A 25,748-nucleotide genomic window follows, 5' to 3' on the forward strand; every position below is an offset into this window, starting at 1 on the left:
CAATTTTGTTATACAAAAGTTTCTCGATTATTACCACGGGATAATCGCATATCCTATGGGCCTTGAATCCTCGAGAGCCAATTCTAAACACCATCATCTATGGAGATGAAGTAAATCGGGGAAGATTTACAAGCCCGTCCACACATTTTAGGATGAAAGTCTCACCGTGCAAGAAAAAATTATGCGTATCTCAGTTTTTGGTGCGTTTTAAGGATAGTCCTTGATCCGCAGAGATAACTCCTAAAGAAAATTCCTTTGAAATAAAAAATTCCATCGGAATAGGCAAGTGCGAGATCCAAGCTTTTCGTTTGACAGTGTTGTTGTGGTAGTCTTCCAGAGGATTACAATTATACAGAGAAATTCACTTCTGCTCGGTGATTTTATTTTTGTTTGTTTTTTTACAGCTACTATTCCTATTTTTTTAAAATTTCAAATTATTTTTAAATGATCAGCATTGCACTTTGATATTCAGAAGATAAAAATCACGTTGGCCGTTTTTATGCTAGAGACGTTAAAGTTGTCTAAGACGTTAAAGTCGTCTCGACTTAGACAACTTTAACGTCTCTAGCATAAAAACGGCCATTTATATTCTCCCATTCAATTTATGTGCACATACGTTTAAAAACCCGTAAAGAAAACCTATTCATCACGCGAAGTCCTTTCCGAATTTTTTTGGAGTATTTTGAATTTTCATTCAGATTCACCAAACTTACAATCGTTGGACTATACGTTCCCATCACTAGCTTTATCTCAGTTGCACATTACATAGGAAGATGGCTGCCAGCTCAACAAAATCGTATTTCGCGACGAGTTCCCTCTCTCAATTGCGTTACTAAATACAATTGTGACACCGCTAGTCGCGGGGCTGTTCTCCTTCTGATTCACCGACAGTTTCGCTGTCATCGTCTTCTTCCTCCTCACTACAAGAATCTTCGTTTATTGAATCTCTATTTCCTTCTCCACTGCTAGCCTTAAAGAGATTCAGTAGATCCATAAAACGCTTTTTCACCTGCAAGTAGTACAAAAAAATGGTCATCATACCGTGGTAACTTGAAAACTTTGCTGTAGTGTAGCCTCCTAGGCGAACATTCTCAGGCTCGTCACGCAATTTTCCTCCCCACGAAGGCGTGATAGGGACGAATAATTACGTGACGAGCCTAAGAGCGGCTGCGTAGGACTGGGATACAATTCTTACATATTTTGCGGATTGCTCTTGATGTTTTGTTACTCATTGTTGATTGCCGTAAACTGTTTGTTTTAATTGCCCGTATTGAGTGCTCTTGTTTTGAATAGTTCGGTATTACTTTCCAAGACATCAGTTACCGGGTACTGTCACTGGAAAATCAAATTTAACTTGAAAATATTTCGTTTCTTTCCTGATCAATGTTTCGTGTCGTGAAAGGTTTGCACGTGCTCATTAGAAGTTTTCCTGTTCCGGTATATTTAGTAGTTGATTAAGTAAGCTATTATTTCTTGTCGCTAACATTGATTTGTGGAATGTCAAAGGAAGTATTAACTGGCACCGTGTGATCGAGCCTTTACAAACTAAACAATGATGTATTTAATCGCTAGTCGCTAGTAAAACCGCATGCGTAGATTAACACTATGATTGTCGAGCAAGCCGATGTAACAGGAAATTAGTGGCCACGAATCATTGAAGAATGTGTAAAACAAAACTGGAACTTTGTCAAGTTAGCTTAAATTATCTTACCACTCCGGACTTATGTATCTGGGTGTGTGTATCCGTAGCTAATAAAACATAGCATTTTTGTAACTCAAAATAGATGGGATTGAGTTAGGTCGAAAGACAGAACGTGTAATGTTGGATTGTGAAGAATAAAGTCAAGTTAACCGAAAGTATACAGTCCAAGTCTGTAGAACCAGCGTGTGCAGAGTTTCCTTCTAACGTAGTGAGAAATTCTGCGAAATTTCGCTGCTTGAACAAAATACGTGGTTTTATCCTATATTAAGTCCTCAGGGGCTGAAGCGTGAACGAGAAATACCAGCAGTCCGCACATCTACCTCATCTGCTGATTTCTTTTCTAATCCCTTTGCAATTCGTTCGAAAGTTTCAGGTTTAGGACCCATCTTTTGGCACGTCTGTAATATCACTCTGTCTTCCTCCCTAAAGAAAGTTGAAGAAAATAAGATCAGTCATTCCTAATATTTCACTCTCTAAATGTAAGGTGAAATCAGATAGCCAGTTGGTCATGAATCAGAGTCTAGATTATGCTAATTTAAAGGAGGGATAATATGCTTCCAGTTTCTTACTCACATTTAAGATTTGATACGACTTTAACCACTCCTTGCAACCGATTGGATGAGGACAAAAATATTCAAGCGCGGTTTAATCTAAAACCCCTAAGTCTCAAATTTGTTTGAGTCCAAAAGAAAATTTAAAAGGTCTAAGAACCAAAGAATGCAGTACGACAAAACTGAAAAAGAAAAGAAATTACTCACTTTGTCCACAGCAGGACCACTTGTCCGTCTTGACTACGTTGAAGATTCTTAGCTGGTACCACAGCACCACCAGACACAACATTTGCAGCATCGCTATCGCATCCACTTGCCTCGGCGTCTACGTCACTCTTGATGACGTCGCCATCGATATCGTCACCATACATAAAGTCGCCATCGTCATCCTCTTCGTACCCGTCATGCTCTATGTCGGAATTCCCATCATCCTCTTGTTCCTCGCTATCGGAGGTTCTCCGCTCGCCTTGTACATCATGTTCGAGGCTTAAAGAGTCGGGATTGTTGGAGCTGCCTTCCTCTCCGCGGAAGCTGTCGTTGCTAGTTTCCGATTGTAGTGATGTGGTGACAGAAAGAGGTGCTTCAAGTGTGCTCACTTCAGCTCTCTGCTCATCCATTCCACTCCCCTCCTCAGCCGATTCTGTATTTGCCGACATTTCAGAGGAAGGCTTCACATTTTTCGCTGCATTGTCTTCTTGAATTTTCCCTGTGAGATTGTCATGTTTACCCTCCGCCTTTGACAGATCCTTTCCGCCCGTGTTACTAGTTTTCGCTTGACTGGCTTTGTTCCTGTTCCCCATTTGTTTGTTTACAGTTCCTTGTTGTTTTGTTCCTTTCGCCGTCGCACAAGGCTTTCTTGCCTTTCTTGAGTTCGAGTTTTTTTGCTGAGTGTCTCCCTTGGCTGGTCTGCCTTTGATTTTCTTAGGCTCCATAAAGCATGGTATAACTACTTCCTCAAAGTCATCCGCCTTAGGAAACAAAGCACGGCTTTGTTATTATTTTCACTCCTAGAGGGGCATAGGTTGTCCTCTTGAGTAACACATATCCTTTCACTGGATGGTTGGGGAGGCGTTCTCCCTCCTGAGATCTGAATTCAAATTCTCCCTTCTAAGTGCTATATATTTCAATGTAAAATAGTTTATTTCTAACTCAAGATCACCCCTACTTATTGATACGTTTGTCGATCTTCCTCATCTGTTTACAGAAAACTTTACAAATAACAAAATTAGAATTCCAGTGCAGTTTACGAAAACTTCTCATTTTATACTTTTTTTTGGCTTTACTGAAGTCTACGAACTTTTTACTATACCTCTGGTTCACTTCCACTTCCAAATTCAATTTCCTCAAAATCGTCGTCGGAACTATAAAAATGAAAGGAAGAGCATACAACGTATTTTTTATGTCTAAAATAGGAAATACAGGGTCATACAATCCCTTATCACAAGGAAATACAGGGTCATACAATCCCTTACCACACAGAACTATAGGGTCATACAATCGCTTACCACACGGGCGGTTTCAAGTCATCAAAAAAGGAGTAGAATTCTTCAACAAGATGGACCTGTCCTTTTAACATCGGAATAATGATTTGCCGTAACTGAAACGATAAAAACAATAACGCATGACACCTCTACTCTGTGTACAATAACCGGGTTGCATATTACACGACACAACATGAGGGCAAATCCATACAATATCGTGAACAATCAGCGATTTGCTTCTGTACAGGCCTTTATTCATACACGGCATGAAAACAGCAGAGTTGATTTTTGTACCATGAAAATTTTACGGGCCCAAGACTGGGTCGGAGCCCCAAAGAGAAACATGGGATATGAAAATCTACGAATGCTGCGACTTTCGATGACACGTCGATTATTATTGCAGTTTTTGTAAGTTTTCCAATGATGGCCAGCAGAGACACGTGGAACACTGAAACAAAATTTACCTGGACGAAGTAGCCTACTTTTGGTTAATGAACCAAAGCAAAATAGTTTTCTCTGATGTACCTCCAAAGGATCTTTCACTAATTTCTTATTCCATGAATCGAAAGCGTTGATGATTTTCCTGAACTGCGAAGGACTCCGCTGGAAGTGCACCTTCAAATTAAACAAATATATTTCTTACTTAATTAGAACATTCAATCCTCATGTCCCTAAAAAAGACCGAAAAATAAATTTATACTTACAAGATCGGCTCATTTTCAAAACAAAGATGTAATGATAAGAAAGGAAAATATAACTTAAGGGATACCTCTAACTTCCTTAGGAATGTCCTGGCCCTCACAAACTCCGAGTTTGCCATAAACTGAGAAGGAAATAATAAAATGCGAATAAATAACAGTCATAAGTCGAAAAGACACACGAAAAACGTTGTTTGTCAGTTTAAATGTGCGCTTCATATCCACAAGTTGTGCACGCAAACCAAGTGGCCCATACTACTTTTATACAAGTGAGGTTACCCTGACAGTTTGCCAGATTACCTTGACGGTTTGCCAGGTTACCTTAACGCTTTGCTAGGTTACTTTGACAGTTTGCCAGGTTACCTTGACCGTTTGCCAGGTTACCTTGAAAGTTTGCCAGGTTATGTTGACAGTTTGCCGGTAACCATTAACACTCGTGGGTAAAGAGAGGCACTGTGACAAGAAAGTGTCCTTCCTAGAACCTTACAAACGACCCTCCCAGGACTCGAACCCAGACTTCTCGACCCAGAACCCGGCGCGTTCACTGTTGGGGCACAATGTCTCCTACTTGGCAGCTTAAAGTAACATACATGTAACTATGAAGACGAGACTGTTCATAAACGAAGACGTGCCTACGTCGTTAATTTTCGGTAAAAGTTAAACATCTAACTCACCACGCCTGCTTCCACCGCTTGGTGAGGTTCTAGAAATCCTACAAAATCCTCCACAAGACCCGGATACTGAGCCAACACTACCTCAATCCTCCTGTACAGCTGGAAGAAAAAATCGATAAGAGAAAAATCAAGCAAAAACGAAGGAAAGCTGATTGTTGCTTAGATTCAAGCAATATCCTTTCCCTTTACTGATCAATTCAGGTTATTTTCATATGCAGCACAAAGTAAATGACAGGAAAAAAATTCAGCTCAACAATTTCACACTACTGTAGACTGATACTGATTATGGAATACCCTGCACAACTGGCAGTTTTGTGTGCTTCACGGTTATTTGTCCGCTAAGCGATGAGCAGTGAAGCATACCTCGACTGGTGAACATTGCTCAGCAGAAGACGTCGCAAGTGTCCGAAGGAATTCCTCATAAGTTGCAGAATCATCCATGAGCTGTTTCTAAAATAAACAAAGAAGAGAGTTCTATCGCCTGTTGTATGGGAGAAAAATTACAAAGACAGCGATACTTTCTTCATACGCGACATCAAAATCAAGCTTAACCCATAAACCCCTAAGAGTGATAAGCATCTAATTTCTCCCATCAGTCTCACCCCTGAATCGAACATTGAGGTCAGGAGAATAAAGGAGATGATCACCAAATAAAGAAGTTCTTGATTTTAAAACAAATTCTCCTTGTCAGCAGGTTAGGAAAATATATAGAGAATATTATGGAGAATACGCATACTAATGTTAGAGTGTAAAGGGTTAAAGGAATACGTCGTATGAAACTGAGGATTCTAAATCCTTTAGAGTGTAAAGGGTTGAAGGAATACGTCGTATGAAACTGAGGATTCTAAATCCTTTAGAGTGTAAAGGGTTAAAGGAATACGTCGTATGAAACTGAGGATTCTAAATCCTTTCAATCTTACCTTGACTTTGGCTAAAAAGTTTTCCGCAAATGCATGTGCTCGATTTATGACCTGAAATAATAAAAAAATAAAAAGAAAAGTACATCCTGCTCTTTCTACGGCTAAAAGACCTCCAAAAAAATCACCAGTGTTTTCGCCTACGATCTGTTGCTCTCTTGAACAAATCAATTGTGGGATAAAATAAACACTGAGGAAGAATTTCAAACGAGAACTATTTGGTGCGAGCATCCCATTGGTAAATCTTCCCGTGCAACCCTTGCATGGAAGATTTACGTATACAAAGTAAACACGACATTATCAGTGCTATTTTTACCTTTGGATCAGGTTCTAGAATATAATTTCCCGCCAAGCTCGCTTGTGAATTTGGAGTGGGTTTACGCGACGTTCCAACTGAATTTCCTCCGCTCTCAGACCCAGAGATGTGTGACTTTGACGTCACACGACTACCAGTCACACCACCTCCGTTTTTGTCACGCGATGTCTTGTTCTTGGACGTTGCAGCAGGCTTGTTAGTGGCAGTCTCCGAAATTGCCTTATCCGTTAATTCCTTCAAGACATTCTCTTTGTTACTTTCATTAGTCTCTTTCACAATCGTAGTGTTACTCGCAGACTGAAGATCACGTTCTACAGAAGGAACACTTGTTCCTTGTCCTGCTATGCCTTGTGTTTGTTCAACAGTTTCCTCGTTCACTGGTGAGGTGGTTTTCATGACATCATCAGCGGCTTCTGCTTCTTCTGTTACAGCTGGTGATGGCGCATGATTCTCAATTGCTTGACTGACACTCTCATGGCAGATACTACAATAAAATCGATAAAATACATAAATGTAATTCCAACCTGACTACGAGATTGTAGAAAAAGACCAAAATAAATGAAGAGTCAATTGCAGTAAAAGCACAGAGTCCAAACATAACCCGGACACAAACAAAATTACTCATTTCAGTTGGGATCATCAGATGAATGGTTTCACTGTAGTTGAACGCCTTTTGATTGAGTGTCGTAACTCCTAAACCTTGAGTAATCTCACTGGATGGAACATCGCCGGAACGGGCAAGGCGTCTAAATATCGCCGTTATATGGTATGTTTGGTAAGGGAAGCTCTATGCTCTCTCTGTACCGCGTACACTTGGTTAATTTCGCCGACCGCCGCAATCGGCAAGAAAAAAGTCGCCTTGTGGGTCAACGGCTTTGAACAAAAGTGATTCCACGCTAGTCTCGATGCTCTATCAGACCGGAAACAATGAGGTAACTACCATGAAAAATGTGAGGACAAACGCATCCTCGACCTAAACAAAACCATCAGTTAAGAATACAGACAAATCTTCCATTAATCATTACTACAATGTTTTACTCAGAAAAGCTCTTTGGATACGAAAAGGAATAATAGATCTTATCAATTACACAACCTACCTAACGTCTGGAGATGTACAAGCACTTATCACGTTGGGTTCAGGCAAAGAATCTCCACCTTTAGACACATCTTCAAGTGGTTTCACTTGCGTCACTACATTCCATGGGCTGACACTTCTTGGTACAGCCACCCAAGTCACCTTCCCCTGCTCTCCAGTAGGCGAGACAGTCGGCAACGCCAAAGCACACGTTCCTCCGGTGAGTTTAGGTGCAATTGGTCGGCCATAAGCTGCACCCTCCAGGCTCTGCTGAATGGCCAGGGCCTCTCTCCTTTCTTGACTTTCACGCCGCTCCTTCTGCTTCTTTTTATAATTAATCAGCCATTCAGGCTCCATTGACTCCCTCCCACGCGGTCGACGGCTGCTAAATTCTGAAAAAATAATTTCCAACAATTCATATTGCAGTCAGTGTTACCTGTGGAATTATGGGAAACGCAAAGGACGTGATCCAGTGGTTAGCGCGCTGGACTATGGACTGAAAGGTCTGAGTTCCAGCCTCGGCCCGGGTCACTGTGTTCTGTTGGGTTGCATACCTTTGACATTCAATTGGAAATTTCCCGAAATGAACGAGGATAAGCAAGAGTCTAACAGCAATGATCCACAAACCACGTTCGACCTGCCTTGCGCAGAGAGATTATCATGCCAACTACAACATACCCGCAAGAAGTTAGAAATTCGCCACTCTTCTACTACGAGTTTCAACGAGTGTTTTTTCTTGGCGACCATGTTATGATTTTAGGTCGCCAAGACTTTGAGAAAAGTCGAGCTTTGCGTGCGAAAATATGCGCAGCAAAGATGTGCAGAACATTATTACGGAATGACCCTCAGTTTTACCTGAAGACACTTTGATTTTAACTGGCAATTCCCACAGCACTTTGTTTCTACGGTAGTACTTGACAATGTTCTCTGGAGCACGGGCTGAGAGCAGATTTTTGCAGCGTATCTGCAGTTGTTTAGGACTCTTAACTGGCAGCAGGTGTTCTTGGATAAGCTCCCACCTTTTACCATGTTGCTTCATACCCAGAGCCAAAAGGTTGTCTTCAGCGTCAGAGAACTTCACCCTGAGTCCATTGAGCTGCTTAGGCGTGTCACCCGTTCTTGGTAACAGGTTATGATGAGGAAGAAGCTCAATAAAACGGAACACACTTTTAAAAGTGGCCATCATCTGGATGTTGGTATCCGATGGCGATGGGAGAAGATCGTCCGTGAGAAGTTTCGAGCGTTTAGCTTTCTTGGCAGCAGCTTTGCCGTCTTTTTTGGGTACGTTACATTTTCGAGGACTTGGAGTTCTTCGCTTCGTAACATAGGCGCTGTTAACAATTCTGCAACAATTAACATGTTGAGTTCATTTCACTATCATTGCTGCAATCCTTACGGAAGATAGTAGGAAAAAAGTTGATTTTACTTCACATCAACAACTCAGGTTGCAAAATGTTACAATTTCCCTTTCTGAAAACCAAATGTTCCTCACTACTTTAACCTCCTCTTTACTCTTCCTAAACGCATTACCCATCCCTTGCTCACTTAAGAAAAATTTGTATAAAATAACTGCAGTGACCCAGCGGTCAGTGCACTTCACACTAGCTGCAAAGGACCGGGTTCGAGTTCTGACCTGATTACTTAGTTATGTTCAGAGTAAAAGCACTTTTTACTCTCTCGGCCCAGGCGCCTGTTTCTCGAAAGTTCCATCGATTTATGGGTCCGGAGTAATAATTTTAGATTTCATTCAAAGGAATAATAATGCGAGCCTTGGTTAAACATCAGCCCATCCTGTTTCTCCTCGCTATACATTTGTTGTTTCAATTGCAAAACGTTCATTTCTATATCTTGAATGAGACCCAGCTAGGAAAAATCTACTTTTACAGGCTTCAGGTAACGATGTCACAGCAGATTTTGGTCTCCGGTCAGGAAATGCTGGGGTATAACTCTGTGATGGACTAACATCCTATACAAGGGAGTAGGTGTACTCCTCAGTAATCACTTCATGTTTCTGTAACTAGGAAAAGCTCCACGAATCAGGGCCTTCCGATTCTTAACCCGACCTGACGTGACCTGACCTTTGACTCCAACCATCAGCCGATATTTGATCCAAGGCGTGCCGTACTACCGTAAGGTATTTACATACTGTATTTATACCGTATTTACATTATTTACATTTATACCGTGTTTACCACGAAGATCTACACTACCACAATTACATGCACATTCATATTCAGGCCTATTAAAAGCTTATTACTGGCTGCCCTTGGCATCTAACAAGGAATATATGACTACTTTTAAGAGGTAAAGGTTTAAACTAAATGCCTTACTCAACAGCTTCCTCCAGTCCTGAGAAGGTAAATGCTGAGTTATGTACAACACCATCCCCTAGTCCTCTGATGAGCTGTGCATTGGATGCTCTGTCTTGGAAACTTTTTAGTTCGTTGACATACTCGCGAGTTAGCTCAGCCTCTTTATGCAGGCTCTCGTCTTCTCGGGCCATTAGGTTTATCTGTGTCAGGAGTTGCAAATGCTTCAAAAAAAAAAGGAAATTGAGAGTAAATTGTTACAGCAAACTTTTGCATAATTATTTTTCCCACCAGAGCTATGGCCCAGAGGGAAAAGAAATACTATGACTACTCACGTTAATCATTGTTCACAAACTGTTAAAATTCTCTTTATTTGTATAAAAACCCATTAGGGTTGTCTTGAACTGGATTCTGTGGAATCTGAATTACCTCAAAGGTGGGGGGGGGGGGGGTGGGAGAGGGAGGGGTTGGGAAGTATCCTCACGGAGGGGAAGTATCCTCACGAAGGTTAGATATGCCGCAGAAGCTATTTGTAGATTGCACCTTATCGACACCATTCAGTCACGACTTACATATTGGCCACCTAAAGACTGCATCAAGACTGCTAGGAACATAAATGGGATAAGTTTCTAAAGAAACTGAGGTGCTATGTCGGTGGGAGAGTGTAACATGGTAATTTAGTATTATCAACTGAGTTGATGAGGTAAATTGGCCGTCGTAAAGAGTTTCAAAGCTGACGTTTGGAGTATTAGCCCTTAGTCAGAGCGAATGGCGTAGGGCTAACGCTCGAAACGTCAGCTTGGAAACTTTTTACGGTGACTAAGTTACGTTAACAACTCAGTTGAGAAAGCTAAATTACTTTGCTAAAAGCATAGTCTAGAGCACTAGAAATATACTGTTGAGCCGAAGAAGGGATGCCTTTCTGCAAAGTTGCTTCTCTTCTGATTTTGCCACCAAACAACCGAAGCAGTCCTGACTGCGTGAACCCATAATATTTGCCGGAAAATTGAGTGACCTTGCCTCTCCAGGCTGGCTCCACAAGATTTAATAGTAGCATGATAACGGAGCCTACCTGTTGCAATTGTTCGGTGAGTCTCTCCAACTGTTGAGTATTGAGTAGCTTCACATTTTCCTCAATGGAGGACCTGTAGATGTTCAATGATTTCAAATATGAATCAAAAATTAACTCGCAGTGCAATTATAAGAGATGGCAATTGCTTAGAGTAGCAAAGAAGAAAAGGGTAGAAAATACTACTCATGAACAAAATTTCATTTCACCAAAACACTGATGATGTTACAAATTACCAGAACGTTGTTTAAAGGCAGTTCACGCGAGGAACTCTTCACCAATCAAAAGGAAGATAAGAATGCACTAAATGATATTGGTAGAGAATGATGTCAGAATTGAAACTCACCTGACATTGAGCAGTTCCAGGTAACTAATATCTTTACCCTCCTCATCTAAACACCGCATATCTTCAAATTCGTCATACTATACATTCAAAGAAGAAAAATAAAAAATAAAAAACTACATCCTCTCTGAATGCATAGTCGAGTGAATCAAGGAGATGTGTCCTAACTTTTTAGGAGTAAATGAATTGGCACATAGAAAGTCCATAAAAGAATGGGGTATAAATCATTGTAGGATAAGCTGAATTATACACTTGTTTTAATTGGTTTGTACTTATGATCTGCTGGAGAACAGACCCATACAAGACTTCACCATTAACAACATTTTGCCTTTCATTAGATAAAGCAAATAGATTCCATTTAGGTGTGAAACTGTAGCATAACAGATCACAGATGAGGTCAAAATGTGGTAAGACGATCAGTGTCAAACTCGGCTGCTCCTTATGGCCACTTTTTTGTTTTTACTACATCTTGATGTCATCTGTGATCTATTTCTGCACTGAAACATGGCCACATAGAGTCTATTTGTTGAAGAGAAGATTGTTTCCATTTTGCCATTTTAAATGAATTCATGATTTAAATGAAAACACAGCACAACTCCAATAAATAACAGTGAGCTCCACCACTCCTTTAATTTATGGTATCAATGCCAATAAAAACAGTTAAAACACTTTACAGGCCTGGCTAGTAACATATCACACAGCTGTTTTCAAGTCACTGATAATTTTCCTGTTAGAGCACTACAATATTACATGACTTGTTTACTCACATCTTTCAGCAATTCTTCAAGTAATTCATTCACTTCCTTCTCTGAAAATCACCAAAACACATGCACTAACATTTAAAAATCAATATTTTAACAAAATAAAGAAAATGAAGACTTCTATTCCTATGTGTTTTAATAATTCTGAGGATCCTGCTATGTATATACTCTTGAACAAGGTTAAAAAAAAAAATCTATCAAGTGATTGCCCTGGGCAAGTAAAATTCCTTGCTGGGCAGACAAGTTTTCATATCCTCTTTCCTACTAGATATACCCACAACAAGCTGGATTTCAGATAACTTAAACTCGCGGTCATCTGATTTTGTTATCAATCATATGATTACAGACCGAATTGGACTCCACTAAGTCCTATTACCTTTACTTACCACTATTTAATAAATTGCTCCAATTCTAATGTTTTCCTTTAACAAACGAAATTGTATGAACCATGATGAAAATGAGTAAGAAAACATTCTATCCCCTCTTCTTTAAGTCATTTATTTCAGTCATCTATTTAAGTCTTCCTGCCCATCTTCCAATAACTCAGTGCTTTTTTTTCATTTTATTTTCAATTAAACAAATTTAAAGGAAGATTTATGAAGGGAGAAGCTTGAACATCACTTACGTGGAATTCTGACAGCCCTGTCATTTCTGTATTCCTCTTTTTCTTCTTTTTGATCTTCAGCCATAAAGTTGTATTCAGAGTCTTCATGATCCTCTTCACCACAGACTTCATCTGGGATTAAAATGGAAAGGAAAAAAAAAACATCATAAATGTGTTTTTGACTTCTTCCACTGATAAGACCCCCTCGTTCTCCCTTTCCCAGACATTCACTTCTCTGGTCTGGGATTGATAACATTATGGCACAAAAAAGAGCTGTCCAAAAAGCCTGTAATGGTCCTGCTTTGCTTTAAATTGGGAAAGATTTTCAACCAAACAAATGCATAATTGATGAGCACATCCCCTTCGTATCTATAAGATGTTATTAAACTAAACTCAGAATTTTGCATGAAGAATTGACAAAGGTTAAAAAGGAGATTTAAGCCTTTCCACATTTACCAGGCTCCTTCTTGTTACAATACATTGGACAATTTTGAGCTTGTCAAAAGGATTTGTTTCATGCAGATTCCAAACAGGACAAGCACATTCACATAGAGAACATGCCAAAAGTTTCTGGCCAGTGCTCAAAGCCTAAGTATTTATTTTACATGCAAGCTCTAAAGTACGCCAAAGAACCAGTCTCCTATTGAAAGAAACTAATAAAAGTACTCCATGTAAACATACATTTAAGTTTTTATTTTGAGAAACACAACTGGCATGTATAGGAACTGTACCTGAGTTTATTAGTCCTTGAAGCCATTTCTGCCATTCTATATCTTCAAAGTCCAAATCATCTTCCTTGATTGTGTCATACATATCAGCAGTGAAGTCTGGTGGCTGAAATGTCGCTGTCAATGACAACAGAAGACCATCAGTCAATCAGTCTCTGTTAACTGAACAAGACATTCAAATGAGCAAATTCAGCCCTAATGCATTACCTTCAATTTTTTCAAGGGAGATGTCCTCGAGTGGGAGCTGGGAGCGAGTTCTTTTGGCTATCAAGTCACCTTCTTCCAAAACAATAATCTCCTTGAGACAGAAGGAAGAGAAAGAAAGTAAACTTGGCTGGCAACACAACTTATCACAAAATTACTGAATGCTGATTCAGTGAGACAGAAGGCATAATTCCTTGATTGTAATTTAACTGAATGAAGCTGTGTAATGTTGTAAACTGTATTTTGAGAATAAAATGTTCATTGAATCTATAAGTCAGTTATGTTTGTTTGACATTTGTGGTGGCATTTGAAAGGGCTTCATTGTAAGTGTCCTTGAGCAATTAAGGATTAATTTCACTTGGAATTTCATGCATGAATTTTCATGCAAATCTCATGCAAAATTAATCCTTAATTTTCCCTCAGCCCATGCGGTTACATGTGACCCTCCATGGGAAAACAAACATAAATGCTTTTCTGTTGAATGGTCCAGAAAAATGGTTTTAAATGGGTACCAAACAGCTAACTCAAGCATTTAAACGGTTTCCATAACCGCTTAAATGGATGGCAAAAAATTTAAACAGTTGACTAACATCCAAAAATGGATAGCTTAGGCCTTCATGTATGTCATATTAAAATTAAACCAAGCCAGGGTTAGCACCAAAAGTGACAGAGTTGTGATTGAAAAGTGATAGAGGGGATGGGGGGGTTAGGGCAACAATCTCCTCTGCAAAAAGAAGGCCACCAAAGCAACCAAATCACAGCTCACCTCCATGCAAGTTAGCAAAAGTACTTGACAATGCCCCTATAAACCTCCCTTGGGTTCCCCACATCCAGTTAGGAAAACAGCTACAATGACCTGATTTAATCTTCCTTATAATTCATCTACCTTCATCTAGTATTTAAGCAAAAGGAGTGGTATGCATACCTTAAATCAAATTTCTAAACATGATTGTAAAATATCTATTTCACCCTGCCGTTCACGCATATAGAATTAAGGATTGCCTCAGTAGATAGAGCCAGACAATAAAATCAGTGTTACATGTACAATTTTGACCTACAGTGTACATATAAATACAGTAAAATAAATTATGTTTATAAGTCAAACAGAATCACATACTTCATCAGGTGGAGCTGAGTTAGTTGCTGCCACTGGATAAGGAACTTTGAATGGTTCCTCTGAAAGCTTTTTACTTAGTGATCTTGTCACTGATATGAAAAAGGAATATACATGGTTGGCATCAGAGTTAGTGAGGGTAATAAAACAACCACACACAAAGGGACAAGTTGTTATTAGTAAATGAAAAAAGCCACCAACAATCATATCATTCATGGAATTATTGCATAAATTCAAACTTGTTTAACTTCGTGCAACTTGGTGTTAAGTTATGATTTATACTTTCAGTATAAAGTTAAAAAGTGTTACCTGTTTTCCCTGATTGTTTGTTATTGTCCTTTGTATCATCTGTTTTTTGCCTTTCTGGTGTGCTTGGTAACTGAGGTGAGGCAATGTCACTAAAATAAAGATAACAAACAACTTTCTAAAGCTACAACTGATAATGTTTTTTTAATCTTATTTAAATTTCTCAAGTTTTTTTTTAATCACTTTAAAATCTATTCAATTCTTGGCCATCCTGTTTCCAACTTGGCTACAGTAATATAATTATCATCCATAACAATAATTTGACAATAATATTATTACTATCATTATTACTATTATGAGTTAATTAATCAGTATATTTTCCCCTCAGTAAATAATTATTTTGCAGACTCCTTCAAGGCAGTTAGAACATGTCACTGAATATGACTCAGAGAATTCTGATGTACCTGCTTTAGCCCTTTTATTCCCAAGGTTGATTGAAATGGAATTCCTCCTTAAACATCAACACAATTTCAAGCAAACAGGTGACAAGAAGAAATAAAAATATCTTCCGAGAATATTCTTTGATTAAACACCACATTCTCTGGGCTTAATTTATAAGTAATATATGCCAGACAGTGTTGAGAATAAACACTTTGATCCTGAGAGTGAAAGGGTAAGAATTGACCACATGCTGACAACCAGGAGAAGCTGCTTTTGGTTATTGATAAGCAACCCCTATAATTTTCCAGCCATAAACATGTGCAAAAGTCCTCCAGACAATTATCAAGAAGATAGGCAATAGAATAAACATGTGAAGTATTACCTTGTAAAAGATACACAGCTTTCCGTGTCTTCATCACTTCCATCCTAAAAAAAAAAAAAAAGAAAGAAAATCAACAAATCAACAGCTGACTCTTTCTTTTGGTTTACTTTGTAAAACCTATGTGGAATGTCATAAGAACATGCAAAAATTTGAATTAAAACATTTTTGTAGGTCATTATGCCTATAAACCACTAGACAGGATTTGAGTGGTGCTTACAGTGGTGCAAGAATCCTGCACCAGAAAAGAACTTATCTCTACACATCTACACATTTATTGCAGATTGTACATATAAATGCACTTTTATCAATTACCTCTTCCTCATCTGGATTGTATTCCTCATCAGATGATGAATCTGGAAGTTCCAACTCTGTGAAATGAATCTCCTGTAAAACAAATAATTAAAAAAAAAAGAAAGAAAATTGACAAATGTTTCATTGAATCAAATAGCACAATCATGTTGTAAACCCAAACAAAATAATTATAAGCAACCAATCAGCTTTAAACCAACTATTTGTTGAATACAATTGGGTAGTTTGAAATGGGGCTGCTCTGCAGACAAGTGTGTACTTGCTCAATTAAAAATAAAAAAAACCCCTTTCGTAGAGCTGCATAGAACAGGATTACAACTTAAAGACTGGCCAATATTTCACAATGTTGCATTGTTGACACTTTTTATCTAGCAGGTACTGGAAATGATTGGAGGAAAATGTATCTCATTAGGAGAATAACACTTCACAACTCTTTTTCGAAATTTAATGGTAAGAGATAATTCAATGCATATCCACTATTATAAATTAAATATAGATTTCAGGTTAAAATGATTTTAAACTGTTTTTTATTGAGGACCTTGTTATAGCAATTATTTCAAAACAAAGAATGGAAAGTAAAAGCAAAATATTATTTTAATATTATGAGTGTTTACCCATTATGACCTAATAAATTCATTTCAAAACATGACATTTCCATGGACAAAGAATCTTACCTCCCTTTGGACAATCACTGTTCAATACCTTTATTACAATGCTAATATCTTAAATTTGCAAACAGGACTTTGACTGCAATGCTCAACAAGTTTGCTTCAAATTTCCAAAAAGTATCTAACAAGTCTCTTTGCCCCGAAGTATTTTTTCACAAGCATTTGATTTTTCATTGCATACACCTGTAAATACCTTGATAACCATAATAATTCTACTTGCAGCAGGTGTTATGAGACTTGTATTTCGTACCTTTTTTCTGGATATCTGCTGTGTTCTTAAGTCTTTCATGGGTGACTGGGATGCCTGTAATGGAAGTGTATGAAGTTATGAAAGAGATGCAGGGTCATGCTACATGTAAGTCATGATTCTGATTCTCCCAGACAACTTGACTGTTCCACATCAGGGTATGAAAAACAGTTCGGAAATGTAAAGATGTAGTGTTAAAAAGATGTATGTAACCTGACATAGAGTGTACCATGAAAGGTAAAAACCAAACAAGCAAAGCAATCTTTATCCAAAATTTGGAATACTCAAACTTTTCAACTTAAAATGTTTGCAAAGTTTGATCAGCTAATGACTCTTGTGGTGTAAAATCATTAACTAAATTAGTGCTTTCAGAGGCTAATTTTGAAGACCTCTAGTCTTGCTTGTTGATGGCACTTGATATAAAAAATTTTTACTAAAAATGTTTTTCATTTAAAATTTTAAACTAATATCTTACCAAAACAGCAATTGGATCACCTTGGTTTGTCTGTTTTCTCTTTAGCCTGGTCATTTTTGGTTCCTGATAAAAATAATTAAAAAGTAGTAAGTATAAAGGAAGAAAGTAACATAATTCAACTTAACAGTACATGTCTCATTGGATGGGCAACGGAATATTGTTCAAAGAAAAATGACAGAGTAAATGAAATTAATAATTGAGAATGTGAGTCACTTAGGGAGCCAGTGTTCAGGAATGTTGAGTGATTTTAGGTGGTTATAAGAGGACTACTATAGGCAGTAAACTACATGTATACAGGCTACCATCTGAAAAAGAAAATACTATAGAGCTCTCTGTAGCTCAGGGGAAGAGCATGGAAGCATGTAATCCAAAACCTAAAGGTGTGATTCCTCACATGCAAAAAAGGCAGACCTTTTATTTTATCCCATGTTAAGACCAAAAGATTACAATCTCAAGCACAAAATTTGACAATTTTTCTTATCTATCACAAAAATTTATTTCAAATTCTTACAAAATCCAGCTCTATATCAGTGTTTCCAGGAGTACTGCCTGGAGTAACTTCATTCTCCTCCTTCTCAAATTCACCAGCCACGCTTTTCACCATTGCAAGCACTCTCTTGTCTGATACAACATGCTGTAGATGTATGAATATAAAAACCAACCAGATGAGAGAATTTCGAGAATCAGAGAAAATTGTTTATATCTCAGTAAGGGTAACTTATTCCACCTTGAAGGTCACAATGTTACATTTATTCAAACTGCTCATACAACGGCTGTCATAAAATTTAATTTAAGTTTGAATGGACAATAAATAAAATAAATGGTAGTTAAAGGTTCTTAATCAGTATTTTCACTTAACAGAAAAGGTATCTTAAACGAAAACATTGAAAGAAACTCATCGTAGCACATGTACATGGAGAAAGTGTCGGGGCTGATTACAAACACCATACGTACTATTCAGTGCCTAAAACATCACACCACAAAAGTCTTACGTGCAAAATACTCTTCACGTTAATCGTTGTTAACTTGTTCCTAGCCGCATTTTCCTCCAACTGTTCATCTATATCATCAATCTGTTGCTGTTCTTCATAAGGTAGATTGGTGACATTATTGCTGTCCACCTCTAATCTAGGATTAGTCTGTTCATCGTTTCCTTTCGATTTTCCCTTTTTCCTGGTGAGATCTTCATCTTTCTTGTTTTCTCTCTTCCGTTTCTTACTATTTTCAGGTTTAGGCATTCTTGAACCTCGCTGGAGGTTCACCCGTAATTCTAACTACTTGCGAATTTTCTCCAAGATGTTACCAAAAGATCCAAGCTGTTTTCCGCCATTTTCTAAACAACACTACCCATGATTCCGTTCAGGAAACATAAACCTGCGAATTACCCTCGGGGTCAGGGTTGTATGGATTTGGGATGGTTGATCCCGTTCCTCCTCCAACCGCGCCCGATTTAAACTGCAACTCGGGCGGAATCAAAATGTCTCTGGTTTGTATCAGCAGCGTTAACAATGGAGGTGATTTTATTGCGGTCATGGTGAAGTAAAGATCGCACAGTTTTGAACATTTTTTTCCTATCTAGGAAGCATTTTCCTATTATTTCGGGAATCAAAATCACTTGAGTCAGGAGCCCATCAATGGGCTCCTGCTTGAATGCCTTCCGCGCATAGCGCTTTTGCGAGAATTCTACGAGATTATTCCATTCACAGCACCAAATCTAGATATTTTCTAGTAATGCGACTACTCAAAGATTTTTATCGGTGAATACTCGGATCTCCTGCTTAAATTCATTTCGTCCGTTTCATTTACTTTGCAAAAAGCTGCATATTAATTTATCGCATGAAATATCGGTGGCTAAAAATTTTAAGCTAGTTAGGATTATGGTTAAGAGAGTAACGGATAATAATTACAATAAATAACAAGAGAACTTGACACACAAAAAAAGGAAGAAAATAAAATCTTTGGATTTTGAACGTCTGTCAGTAGAGTAGGGATCGCATAATGAACCGGTAACAGCAGGGGTAGTATCTGAGAGTCTATAATAGTTGCATCTATGGATTGACAGCATATAAGTCCTTAATCTAGTGTTTAATGTGGTGTATTCATTCGCCTGAAAATACTGAATACTTCAACACTTCGAATCAATTAAAGGTGAGCCATAGGCGAATATCATATAATGAAAGCATTTTTCACGAGCTACGGCGTCTGATAACCAAAATGCCGTGACGGTTTGGGCCACAATGTTTAAAAACTCAATTACAAAATCTTTTGACTGGTTAAAATAAATTTTATGCTTCCAGGAAGGTGTACTAAGCCTTTGTACAGCACGTGGTTCTAGCAGTCATAATCAAGCTGAAGTGAATTAACGCATTACGTAGACATCAAACGCACCTATACAATAGCTTGAAAACACGCAGACTTTCTTGAACAAGGAAAAGGAAAAAAAAAAAGAAAAAAATATTCCCAATATTATATCTCATCCAGATATATCGAACTCAAAATCGTGTGAAGCCGAATGCAGAGTTCATATAACAAGGGAACGATGCTCTTTTTTATCTCTCAACTTGTCCTCACCAGAAAAGCGATCAAATGTTTTCCGTGAAATGCAAGCCTATTTAGTTGTCAGCTGTGTGCGCAAATGCAGGGGCGATGGTTTTATAGCTCAAGGCTTCGCCGCCAATAGCTTTGCGCACTTATAACCTGAAAGCGCAAACAAAACTGAGGGCTACGCTTGAACATTATGTTGGGATTGGTGTGATCAGTAGACTTAATATCAACACTGGACAAAAAATGCCTTTGTTGCACTATTTCCCCTTCATGATTTTCATGTGCAATATGATGATTATGTTCGCATGTATATATTTATGTACCTTCGAATGTGGCACTAGAAACAGTTTGGAAACGTCTCATGGCGGTATTTCGAAACAGGCATTCACATGATCAACGTATGACATAGCATGATTACTATGGTACCAAAAAACAGCGAAGATGCGACCTCACCTCGTTGACCAATCAGGGTTGCTTATTTCAAATTTTTAAATGTCGACAGCAAGCTTGCCAACGGGTATAAAGGCGGCGTGCGCTGCTAAAACGCTTCATTTCTCTGTTGCGGTTGCTTGAGAAAGTTTTGCTAAAAATTCGCGTAGAAAATAAAATTGAATAAGAATGGGATGTACCTTGAGCATCCAGAAGAAGACAAAGGTGAGCTTACTTCAAGTGGTTGAGTAGAGTAGTCAAAATTCGTTTAAAAATGCGCACTTTTGTTCAACGGAGCACCCTTCAACTTTTTCCAACAAACCGTTAGCCTTTGTGACATCATGCGCGCGCGACACTTGCATCGAGGTTTTGAACTTGCGCGGCACCTGGGACTGATCTTATATTTCAATACCAGAAGCCATGGTAACATACTCATGTTACGAATCCAGCTAACGATTTTACGGAAAGCATTCGACGTTTTGATGTTTGTCAAATAAAGAAAAACCCTACGCCTATGATCCGGTAGGCTCAAAATTTGACATCCTTCCCAGCTGATTTCAACTCTTAGTATATTGATGGCGGTGAATTCATGGTCAATATTCTGAATTTTTGGAGCACAAAGAGAAAACGAAATCTTGACTCGGCTATCTCTCTCTTAAATCCGATCTCTACACAATTTGACCCGGCTCTCTTGAAATCTCTTCCACAACCTCATCAGTAAAAAAGAAGCAACTTCTTTGTGACCTTGACAATAGAAAGTTTAAACAACGTGAAAGTAGATCTTTTTGCACTTTGCTTTTCCTTTCGTGACCTACCTTTGAGCCCACGGTAAGAAATTTACTTGGCCTATCAATCTAAACTGAGATTCTTGACTAAATGCTTCCATGTTAGTGCAAGACTTATATGCGAGGAAAAAACCTTCAAAACTGGGTCAAATGATACACTTTGGGCCGGTTATTTACACGAGGTCTAACGCAAACCGCAGTTTTACGCAAGCATTGGGCCTTACGTATTCTCTATCTTAAAATTGGCTAGTGGAAGACGCCCTGATAACACAGGAAAACCTCTCTAAACCGCCGCCGTCCCGTTGTCGCAGTATTCGTCTTTGTCTAAAATCGGAAAGTCCTTGCGTACAGTCTTCCGACACAACTTGTTGAAGAACCATCTAAAAAGAAAAATTCGCTCTTGCTGGGAATCTTAAAAATAAATGTGCTCCAATCGCCTTTAAAATGAAAAAGGAAATGTGTCAAAGATTCCTGTAATTCCGTGAATATGTTCAAAGTATGAAATTGAGTAAGATAGTCCTAAAGGTTTTCTTTTCGACGCAAAACTTCTGCGGTCAGCGGTCAGCGGTCGCACTTAAAAAGGATGGCGCGCAAATCGTGCGATTGTGCCATTGTCAACCCAACAGTCTGATCGAAATAAATTTTAAAAAATTGTTAATTTTTTGGTTACGACTGATATGCGCAGTTTTCATATTTACTGAAAAACTTATTGGAATCTACATCTTCTTACTTGCGATGCAAGTTTGTGAAAACAGGCCGAGTAAAGCGAATCAATGCAATCCTGAGATTTCGGACTCTCAATTAAATACTGTACTAGTTTTAAACCTTACTTTAATTGGCTAAAAATTCCTTTCACAGCTGCCAAAGAAACGCCCAGAACGCTTTGTTCCATCATACGGCGTTCGTCGTCCCATTAGGAAGTTGAAAGTTTCCGAGGCCCGCAAGCGACCCTTAACATCCCAGGGTTCTTGCGACCAAATCTTTGAAAACATTCATCAAGAATTCTCGACTTTGAGCTACCTAATGGGCGGTAAGGTGTTTCCCGATCCTGAACTGGTGTTTAAGGCTTTTGAAAAAACTGTCGAAGGTATGTAAATCATGACTTTGCCCTTTTATACACTATAGTTATCAAAGGCCTGATGCGAGGTTTACGGTAACTATATTTGGACTTGTTTTCGTGTTAGATTTGAGCTACTGTCATAAGCTTAAATGGTGGTAAAACCTTCAATGTTGATATCCTCGTTCCTTTGATTAGAAATCTCACTTCCTTCGTCAATCTTTTTAGCTCGTCCTTATGAAGAAACTGCTGCAAAGAGACCTGTGAGTGCACTGCCTCCCTGCGTCGTCTATGAAGGTTTGAAAGATACCTACGTCTTGAGTTGTTTCCACAACTAATAAATTAATTTATAATGATGTGTGCACAAGCAAAATGATGTCTATATTTATCCAAAGCTGTCTCTCTTCAGGCCTTCACGATCACGGCTTTCACCTCTTTATTATCGACGCAGAGGAGTACAGGAGGGCACTAGAGTCCTCGGAGTAAGTTTATCTTTGTTTTGTGTTGTTTTTTTTTTTCAGGAGATGGCACTTTCCTCGATCATCATTCAAATATTATGCTTTAGAGATTAATGGAAAAAAGAGCGATAAAAATTGTGATAATAGCCAGATCTAAATGTTAGCTTGACTTAATAAATGAGTTCAAAGTTTACTTCATGCTAGCTCGTGTCTTTTAATGCTTGTTTTATTTTGCAGCTCCATTGTGGACGGTATTTGCGCCGTGACGGGAGACGGAGAGTGTGTTATTGTATTTCAGCAGCATGATTTACAAGTGGCATACCTCCCGAACCCGCATGGCTACGCCTGTGATCTCTTCAATAACCTGTGTACTCGGTAAGAGAAATAGTGTCAAACTCGTTCCCAGATCTTCTCTTGCTGTCTGAAAGTTCGAGAGAACCCTTGAAATTGGGTGGGTTTCTGTTATGATACCGAAACCATAGGCCTGATCGTGTTTACGGGATAGGAAATCCTCACAGGATCGAATTCATTTTGTTATATATCGATGGATACAACTTTTGTGTTTACTAATAGAGCGAGAAGTTCATTCACCAATCTCCTAGAAAGTTTGTTGAAAAACATTTCCTAAAAGTAATGACACATTCCGTTATAAATCCAACTCATTTTTAGACAAAATTGCATGCTACTCATCAGTTTCGGCAACGAAAAACAAAATATCAGATGCTCTTTAAAGAACCAAGTTGTTGAGTTGCGTCCCACGTAAGTTTCATATTGCATGATATTTATAGAGATTCAAATTGTTGAAGTGATGCGTGATGGCAAACATAATGGCCGCTATCGTCACCTCAGTATAAACTCCTTAACAGAATCATAACCACGATACTACGGCACGTTTTTACATGCCCAAATTAATAATAATGCGTTTTCTTTTACATTGATTTCACACAGACTTGGCGACAGACTCCAGAGGCTTGTTTATTTCCAACCGTCATGGTATGTCCAGGTCTGCCTGGACATACAATCAAGAACAGGCCGCCACTTTTTCAGGTGAGATAACGCAGAGGTTTGAACTAATTTGTTAGTTACGGTCTTGTGGTGGTGTTTAATCACTTAAGGAAACACAAAGATTTAATGCGCTAAAGATTTGTAGATGTTCGGAAACTTGTCGCATGCTCTCTGAAATTTGTGGACTTCTAATCTATTTATTAATTGTCTGAGGGTCTCAGTTGAGTAATGGTTTCTACGACTAATGGTTAATTTATTCCGAAGCAATTAAAAGGGGTTAAACTACAGAATTTAGGGCCACTTATTTACATCTAACAGAATCACAATACATCCTTTTGTGTTCTGCCTCGTTCTTCAAAGCATGTCGATAAGGTGGACCCCTGTGGCCGTTGTATTGTTTAGTTGCTTGAACCCCATTAGGCCCTTTGTTTGTTTAACAATCCATCTATTTGTTATTTTACTTTTACTATCTCTTAGTGAGACGGCCATGTCCAAGATGACATTTACAAGCGACCGAGCTCAATTCGCCAAGTTGACAGGTGCAGTAACCGCTATCATCTGAACATTCATGATAAAAACTGTATTTTGCGACCCTTTCACTCCCATCAGCAGTTAGGCAAATTATCATCACTATTGCGGCTGAAAGGAATAATTGTTAAGGAGTTTGGGGGTTCAACCTTTTGTAACTTAACACAACTTGTTAATTAACCTGAATTGTTTCTTTCTCTTTCAGGTTTTCCTGGTGAGACTAAACTTAATTAAATTTAAATCATTCTTAAGGGCGGGGTTGGAATATCAATTAGTAATACTCCATGGTAAGCGTAAGTCAGTTAATTAGTGCATGAAAAGGGAAAATTAAAGTGGTTTCAAAATAACAAATAGTTTAGAAAAAGTTGCCTGAAGTGGACCTGAATATCAAACTGGAAAACTAATTCTTCTCCATCTGAAAACTGACCTATACTTCAAGAGTATTACTATTTATCCATTTTAGATCAGTGTATTCTTTGGTAAATTCTGTTATTAGCTTTATTGTGAGGTATTGCTGGATTCATGTCTTTTCTGTCTACTAAGCAGGTTCTATTACAGCCCTTTGTTTCGAATTGGACTCAATTCTGTTTGGTGTCTATTTCACTATGATTGGCATAAATCTTTTACAAATTGGCAGATCTATTTTTTTTACAAATTGGCAGATCTATTTTGGTTGATTAGTCACCTTGTATAATGAATTACTTTTTGAATCAACGTTTCTCTGGTTTTATGATGAAATTTATAATTAGAATTGGCCTTTATTTTCAATTACAGTGTTCTTTATATGGCTAAGTGCAGTGCTGGAACAATAAATTATTTTTAAAACCAATATTGCTTGTGTCGTGGTATCTTTAGAGTAGGGTGTATGGTTAATGAGTTATGCTGAAAAGTGGGGTCACCTAGACAATGAAATAAATCATATAAGGAGTGCAAATTACAAATAGCATGCGCGTGATGCCAAAATTTTGTCTGTCTAGACTTCCTTGATGCTTTTTTCATGCAAATCATTAATAAGTTACTACATGATTTCTCGTGCAATTTGGTTTAAACAAGCCCTTGTAAACTTTTTAAAAGACTACAAATTCCACTTGCCCTACGGACTCATGCGATTTTGTTGTCCTTGAAAAATTTACTCGTGCTTATTAACACCAAATTGCATACGAAATCAGAATATTATCTATACTGAGTACAGAAAAAACGCGCTAAATTTAGTGGAATGCATTAGGTTTCAAAGGAGAACGTATTTTGCACTGGCATGTTGCTTAGTTTGTGCGAGCCCTAGTGCACTCATATGAAAGAGCATGCATTGCTTACGCGATGTAGGAGATCGTATTGCTCAATTTTTTCATGTGTACTGATGCACTGGAGCTCGATGCGTTGGTGTACCTTGGCGGAAATGAGGGTAAAGTAAACGCAATGAAAATATTGCCCACTTTAAATGTAAAGCGCATTTTCTCGCTTAAATTAAAAGAAAGGTTGAAATGAAAAAAGACTCATTTTGTGTTTGCTCGTATGATTTTGACCTAATGTAGTCCCCGTTTTCACCGTAGAGCAATGTTCGCTCTGACAAAGCGCTGACGTTCGAAGCATCAGCTTCAGAAATTCTTTACGATGGTCAATTTATATCA

At 38.4% G+C, this 25,748-nt stretch overlaps 2 protein-coding genes across 2 annotated transcripts; one reads left to right on the forward strand and one right to left on the reverse strand.

Annotated features, from left to right (window-relative positions):
• Positions 1-360: 360 nt before the first annotated feature.
• On the reverse strand, positions 361-18,669 carry LOC113679825 (uncharacterized). Its single transcript, XM_027196798.2, has 28 exons — positions 18,307-18,669; positions 17,826-17,948; positions 17,315-17,377; positions 16,843-16,896; positions 15,928-15,999; positions 15,616-15,659; positions 14,856-14,944; positions 14,550-14,638; positions 13,436-13,526; positions 13,232-13,345; positions 12,522-12,632; positions 11,903-11,943; positions 11,139-11,215; positions 10,796-10,868; positions 9,745-9,947; positions 8,270-8,757; positions 7,437-7,806; positions 6,340-6,823; positions 6,027-6,077; positions 5,470-5,556; positions 5,107-5,205; positions 4,504-4,557; positions 4,260-4,349; positions 3,759-3,850; positions 3,563-3,614; positions 2,461-3,221; positions 2,023-2,125; positions 361-1,009 (listed from the first exon to the last, which is right to left on the reverse strand). The coding sequence occupies exons 1-28, from the start codon at positions 18,550-18,552 to the stop codon at positions 854-856; spliced, it is 4,377 nt and encodes a 1,458-aa protein (XP_027052599.2). The 5' UTR covers positions 18,553-18,669; the 3' UTR covers positions 361-853.
• On the forward strand, positions 16,858-24,940 carry LOC149046910 (uncharacterized). The gene is made up of 8 exons (XM_089204968.1): positions 16,858-16,947; positions 21,931-22,159; positions 22,358-22,426; positions 22,539-22,611; positions 22,825-22,962; positions 23,536-23,634; positions 24,070-24,131; positions 24,326-24,940. Exons 1-8 carry the CDS (start codon positions 16,939-16,941, stop codon positions 24,352-24,354), a joined length of 708 nt encoding a protein of 235 aa, XP_089061094.1. The 5' UTR covers positions 16,858-16,938; the 3' UTR covers positions 24,355-24,940.
• The last annotated feature ends 808 nt before the right edge of the window (positions 24,941-25,748 follow it).

This window comes from Pocillopora damicornis, chromosome 4, assembly GCF_964200805.1.
Source record: "Pocillopora damicornis chromosome 4, jaPocDami1.2, whole genome shotgun sequence".
NCBI classification, from domain to species: Eukaryota; Metazoa; Cnidaria; class Anthozoa; order Scleractinia; family Pocilloporidae; genus Pocillopora; species Pocillopora damicornis.